The sequence below is a fragment of the Capsicum annuum genome, chromosome 2 (genome assembly GCF_002878395.1).
Source record: "Capsicum annuum cultivar UCD-10X-F1 chromosome 2, UCD10Xv1.1, whole genome shotgun sequence".
Lineage (NCBI taxonomy): Eukaryota > Viridiplantae > Streptophyta > Magnoliopsida > Solanales > Solanaceae > Capsicum > Capsicum annuum.
In genome coordinates this window covers 151,662,891-151,670,093 of record NC_061112.1, presented here as the reverse complement: position 1 = coordinate 151,670,093, position 7,203 = coordinate 151,662,891, and the positions used below count along the sequence as shown (strand labels likewise).

The 7,203-nt window shown below is 37.9% G+C and overlaps 1 protein-coding gene across 1 annotated transcript; it reads right to left on the bottom strand.

Moving 5' to 3' along the window:
- Positions 1-2,436: 2,436 nt before the first annotated feature.
- On the bottom strand, positions 2,437-4,157 carry LOC124896124 (alpha-dioxygenase 1-like; the record flags this gene model as incomplete). The annotated part of the gene is given in 5 exon segments (XM_047407577.1): positions 2,437-2,650; positions 2,846-2,979; positions 3,217-3,366; positions 3,480-3,743; positions 3,865-4,157. Coding segments are annotated over 5 exon segments (876 nt in total), but the record flags the coding sequence as incomplete, so codon positions are not given.
- Between the last annotated feature and the right edge of the window lie 3,046 nt (positions 4,158-7,203).

Sequence of the window (7,203 nt, the reverse complement as noted above, 5' to 3'; positions counted from 1 at the left end):
TTTTAATTATTTATATATTTTATAAAACATTTCATATTTAAATATCTATGATGGTTCAAATAGACTTTGAGTTTGAATTCTTTTTTTTTTTTTATTCTTAGTACTCTATTCTATTTTTTAATCATTTTTTATTTGGCCCACGGGTCAATCCAACCCATGTTGATCAAGCTTTTCAGGCCAACGGACTTCAACAACAACAACAACAACAACAAACCCAGTGTATTCCCACCTAGTGGGGTCTGGGGGGTAAGATGTACGCAGTCCATACCTCTACCTCTGATGAAGTAGAAAGGCTGTTTTCGATAGACCCCCGGCTCAAGGCACGAGATACCACACAAACACATAGTAAAGCACAGAAGCAGATTACATAACATAAATACGGCACCCATAAGTAATATAAAACAGAGGAAAGCAGAGGAAAGCACACAGATTCGTAATAAAACATGGAACACGGAACACGGAACCATAGCAGGAATAAAACCCCCACCAAGTAATTCCCTACACTAGCGACCCAAACTGGCCCTAATCCTCTGCCGAAATTCGCGCCCTCCAGACCTTCCTATCTAGGGTCATGTCCTCGGTGAGCTGTAACTGTTCCATGTTCCGCCTAATCACCTCACCCCAGTACTTCTTCGGCCTACCCCTACCCCGCCTAAAACCATCCAACGCTAGCCTCTCACACTTACGGACCGGGGCATCCATGCCCCTCCTCTTCACGTGTCCGAACCATCTCAATCGTGCTTCCCGCATCTTGCACTCCACTGAAGTCACACCAACCTTCTCCCGGATAGTCTCATTCCGAACTCTATCCCCTCTAGTCAGTCCACACATCCAGCGCAACATCCGCATTTCTGCCACCTTCATTTTTTGGATGTGGGAGTTCTTAACTGGCCAACACTCCGCTCCATACAACAAGGCCGGACGGACTACCACCCTGTAGAATTTGCCTTTAAGCTTGGGCGGCACCTTTTTATCACACAGCACCCCCGACGCGAGTTTCCACTTCATCCATCCCGCCCCAATACGGTGCGAGACATCCTCGTCAATCTCACTGTTACTCTGGATCACGGACCCAAGATACTTGAACTTATCCCTCTTACATACCTCCTGTGCTTTCAGCTTCACTACTACCTCATTCTCCCGCCTCACGTCATTAAACTTGCATTCCACATACTCTGTCTTGCTTCTGCTCACCCTGAACCCTTTAGACTCAAGAGTTTGCCTCCACACCTCTAATTTGTCATTCACACCCCCTCGAGTCTCATCTATCAGAACTACATCGTCTGCAAAAAGCATACACCACGGCACCTCCCCTTGAATGCGCCGCGTCAACACATCCATCACCAACGCAAACAAAAAGGGACTAAGAGTAGATCCCTGATGCAATCCTGTCAGGACAGTGAAATGCTCTGAGTCTCCTCCCGCCGTCCTCACCTGGGTTTTCGCTCCATCATACATATCCTTAATTACTCTGGTATATGCCAGCGGTACTCCACTCACCTCCAAGCACCTCCCTAGGGACTTTGTCGTATGCCTTCTCCAGGTCGATAAACACCATGTGCAGATCCTTCTTCCTCTCCCTATACTGCTCTACCAACCTCCGCACCAGGTGGATTGCCTCCGTCGTCGAGCGGCCGGGCATAAATCCGAACTGATTTTTCGAAATAGACACTATCCGTCTCAGCCTCACCTCGACCACTCTCTCCCAAATCTTCATAGAGTAACTCAATAACTTAATCCCCTATAGTTATTGCAACTCTGAATGTCCCCCTTATTCTTATAGAGAGGGACCATGGTACTCCACCTCCACGCCTCGGGCATCTTTGCCGTCCTGAAGATTTCATTAAACAATCCAGTCAACCACCTTACACCAGCCTCTCCAACGAACTTCCAAAACTCCACCGGTATCTCATCCGGCCCCGTCGCCCTACCCCTTCGCATCCTGCGGACAGCCTGTCTAACCTCTTCTACCTTAAAACATCTGCAATAGCTAAAATCCCGACACTCCTCTGAGTGATCCAGTTCCCCTAACACAATAGCTCTATCCCCTTCGTCATTCAAGAGCCTATGAAAATACGACTGTCATCTCTTCTTAATGTGGCCGTCCTCCACTAACACTCTACCGTCCTCCCCCTTAATGCACCTCACCTGATCGAGGTCACGACCCTTCCTCTCCCTAGCCTTAGCGAGTCTAAACAAATTTTTCTCCCCTCCTTTCTCCTGTAACCCTGCATACAGGCCAACGGGCTTATACGGGTGAAAAGCTTTGTTCTGCAAAAATATAGTCCAACCCTAACAATTTACGGGTCGGGCGGGCTCTATTTAATGTGTTGTAACAAATAACAACCTATCTTATTGTTTGTGTTACTAGAAGTCAAATGTTAATATATATATATATATATATATATATATATATTGACTAGTAGACAGTAGTACCTTCAAAGTGTCACAAACAGCATTGTGCTCTTGAACAAAGAGAGCTTGTAGCGCCAAAAGTCCAGCCCAAGTGTTGCGAACATCACCAGAGATGATTTTACCATTTTCATCTTCTTGGATGAGCCCATCTTCTGATAGTTTCAGCTTTCCGTCTTCATATGTTCTCACTTTCTGTAAAACCTTGGCGTTGCTACCGTAAATTACACTTCCATCCCTTCATATACAACATGTATGTATGTATATGAGACGAAAATAAATAAATAAGGCCAAGACTGGAATACATATGAAAAACTCAATTACCCATATATCCCTCCTTTTTTTTTTCCCCTAAAACAACCACTTATTTAGAACCGAAAGGAGTGAAATTGTATTCACTCATGATTGTAGAATGAAATCTTAGAGATCTTACCACCAGGGAGTACGGTTGTTCAAGTGACCAGTTTTGATTTCATAAAAGTCCGTAGGAGTTTGCTTGGACTTGTAAAACTTAAAGGACTTGAGAGGACACTCACTTGCAACTTCTTTAGGTGCCCTTAGCTCAATCTGTGCACAAAATTTTCACAAATTGAACGAAAACATTTTATTATTAGATTAATTAGGGGTAGGGGAAGGGAAAACAAGGGAGGGGATTATAAGATGAGAATCAAAACTAATCTCATGAGAAAGTTGAAAGTTCAGATAACCAATCAGCTAAGCTACTAAGATCAATGTAAAAATGTTTCATTACTTATCAAATTGCTTCTGAAAAAGGGCTTCAAAAATAAAAACAAGTAGGCTGACCTGCTCTGTGTCCTCCAAATGATCGATCCAATCATGAACCATAAACTGTATCCAAGAGGCTGCTATTATATTAAATTGTTTTCCTGTGTCCACGAATTTTCTACGTGCTAGCAGCTTCGTTGCTACTACCATTGGATCTGGCTTCTTTAACTGGCATTTCATTCTTTATTTTAGAAGATGAAAAGATCATAACAAGTTACTTACGTAATATTTTAGCAATAAGTTACCTAAAAGCTAGCTAACTCTATGCAGTTATATAGTACCTTATTATGTTGATCAACAGGCATCATATTCCTACCAAAGAACGAAAATTGACTGCCTGCACCTTCATTGAAAGGGTCATTGTATTTTCCATCAGCAGTTCTATAAGGGTAATCCCCAGGATTTGATCGGACCCCGGTAGGTGTTCTACCAACGTTGATCAAATTATATTGCTGGTGAAGATGCCGCCGCGCTCCGAGATAAAGTAGCCCAAAGAACACAGGTAGCCGGTGCCAAAAGTTATGCTTATCAATAAAATGAACAATCTGCATGCATCTCACGCTATTAGCTAGGTAGACAACAGTCAAAACAATTTATACTTCTAAATGTTGAATCAGGATCAATTAGGACATATAAAATAAAGCATTGAATCGAACTTTTCTTTACCAGAAAGAATAATTTGTCGAGGAGAGTCATTCTGTCAAAGACATTTCGGAAATCTTTGTGGATGGAATTACGGAGAGGGGAGAGCAAGAGATTCTTGAGCATAACAAAAGACATGTTTATTATACAGAGAAATTAATATCACTTGTACTATATGATTTGGAACTATTGTGGAGGTAATGTCCTCTATATGTATACATATAGAGATAATAAGTAACATAAACCGAAGACATGATATATCGTTGGAAAAAACAAAATAGTAATACTGTAGCTTGTTGGATGAGTTTGACAATTCCAATCGGCGGCTAAAGTTGAAAGGTAAAAAATTATATATGTTGGTGTACACGTCCATAAGAAGACAACATTATTATGTGTCAAAAAGAAGAGGCTGATATATAGTATGAATGGCAATTTCAAATTAAAAAAGAAATTACTATATTTGACAAGTTGTCTCTTTATGATGTAGTGTAATTGGAATTCACTGTGTCCTCAGATCTTGATTTGCAATTTAATTAAGATTTTAGAGGATTAGTTGCATACATCATGTGATTGAATAGACAGTTTTTTTAATTATATTTCCTATCAAGATGTGATCATCAGGAATGAGATTTCTTTATTCTAAATTAAAAATTTTAGGTATGAGTCTTCGAAAATATAAATTAATCGGGTCAGTGAGTTCAATGATGAATAAATTTTATAAATATCAAGTTTAAATGATGGATCCATTTCTTAGTAGATTTTGAATATCTTATGGTTAAATTTCTTAAGTAGTACTTTGTATAGAACATTTATAGAAAAAAAAATCGCACAGTGGAGGCAGCTTAGACTAATTTTTCGTGCATATTTAATGTAAGCTAATTTGCTTCGTCATTCAAAGGTGTACGACAGTGGCCAGTTATAGAAAAAGTTGAAAATACCTACACATACATACACGAAACATTTTAAAATTGCATATGACGGTTTAAAATTATTCAACTTGGAGAAAAGGAACAAAAAACAAAATTTTGAAATAATTTCATGTCCTAGAACTTCGTCCATTTTCTTACTAGCTAGCCAAAGTATTTAGGCAAGTAAATACTTCAATTTAAAAATCTATATCTAGATATCTTAACTTGATCTCAACTGATAATAAAATACTCTAACTGATTCTTACTATATTTGTAGATGCCAGATGCTATCGTGACACACAAATTTGGAGATGTACTATTTTATAAGTTGGAGTGTTCAACTCACACAGTAAAGACGAATTAAAAAGGTGAATCTAAAAAGGTCAAAATTCAGATATAGCATACTTAAGAGCCTAATTATTAGTTTTATAGCAACAGTTTGATAGTTACATTTTATAACAACTTATATTTTGTATTTTTTAAAAATATTGCTGGAAAAATACATGTACAAAAAAAATTCTGCACTTAATTAATTGAAATTAGTTGAGCTATCTAAGGTATAATTACCAATCAAGTAATTATGTAGATTCCTTTTCCATTTAAAACTCTTAAAAAACGTGACATCCGTTATCACTTGAGAATTCAAATTTTAATTTTTCCCCATTAACAACTGCATCTTTTCTTAACAATTTGTTCTAAACTTACCCTATTTTGGAAATTCAAGCATTGGTGTTGCTGAATCAAATTGGACTGATTCTTCTTCGAAATCAACAGCAATTGTAAAACGACGCAATAATTTGATTGAATCAAATTCAATTGTTGATGCACCTGTTTCATTTGTTTGAATTCAACTGTCAGTTGAAAATTCAACTATTACTACTGTTTAGGGTACATAATCATTATTGTTATTCAGTTCATTTTTTTTAACCATTATTGATGTGCCTATCAAGTTTTGGTCATCGACTTTAATTTGTATGTGATAAAATTTAAAAACAAATTCGAGTTAGATTTAAGGCAGCAGTAAAATTGGAATTTAAGTATTTATTGCAAATTTCAGCTTTAAAGTTGTTTTAATGGGAAAAAATCAGTATTCGAATATTGTTTTGAGGATCGATTGTTGTTATTTTAATTGTTTTAACAGTAGAACAAATTGTAAACAACTTTCGAATTGAAGTTGATTCAATTATTTTCTGAAATACTAGATAAATGAATGATCGAATGTATCTGTTGAATTTGATGATATTCTATGAACTCATACAAAAGTATAAAATATCTGCTGCATATGTATTTTTTATTTACTTAATGTTAACACTGTATATGTATTTTTGCTTTGTTGTCGGAATTCTATAGTATAAATGTATATTTGAAAAGATATTTTACTTTAAGGAAATGTAGTGTAAATGTATTTTTTAAATTGAGTTGCTGGCTGTGTAACTTTGTTTGAACTTATGTCACGACCCGAACCAGGGCCTGACCGTGACGAGCATTTCGAACCATGGAGGTCCGAAACGCCCCTATCTATCTGGTAATCATGCACCTAATTTATATGATCAAAGTAATGCAGAAGAAATACAAGTATAACGGAAACATGGTCAAGAATCATATGAAAACAATAATGAGGAATAATGTCCCACAATCTCAATCAACGTCTCGAAAATCGTCTGCGAAATCTCTACTACATGACTGAAACAAGTAACTATCTGAAAACTGGGACAAGGCCCCCAGTAGACCCAAAACTAATAAATGATTAAAGGACTGCAGGACACAAGACCTTCCGAAACATAGAAGGCTCACCACTTGTCTCTTCAACTCTGTCTGAATGATCTACTGATTCTCTTGAGCCCTAGATTGGGCCTCTGAGCCTGAGAGGATGGAGAGGGGAGGGGGTCAGCACAAAAGTACTGACACGCAGAGATATCAAAGCAAAACATAATATTTTTACAAGATATAGTTGAGAGCCATTATAAAGCAATTTCGTATCAAATCATTTGAAAACACATGGGTGTAATGCAATAGTTTTTCTCAACAATAATGAAATGCAACTGAGTTAGGTCGAATACCCTACATAATTTACGCCAACTGTCAAACCCGGTTGCCGCCGAGATTAGAGTATAAGTGAGGGAGAGACACTCAAGACCACACAGCATGGTGTCTCGACCCAATAGTAGTGCCCAAGATCACTTGGCTCAGAATCCTACCTATAATCCCAATTTGGTAATGACATGAAGTCAAGTACACAAGATCACTTAGCCTGGTACCAATATTCCGTGTCGGCAAACACGTTATTCCAGTGATGAGCCCTTGTGTCTCAAATGCCTTCTTCGGACATCCACCTTTCTCATGTAAAATCAGTGCATTCAAATTTCATCTTATTCAATCACATGTTGTAGGGTATCGTCATACCCGACTTGCAAGTCATCAATATCACATCCACATATGCATAATCATGTAAAAA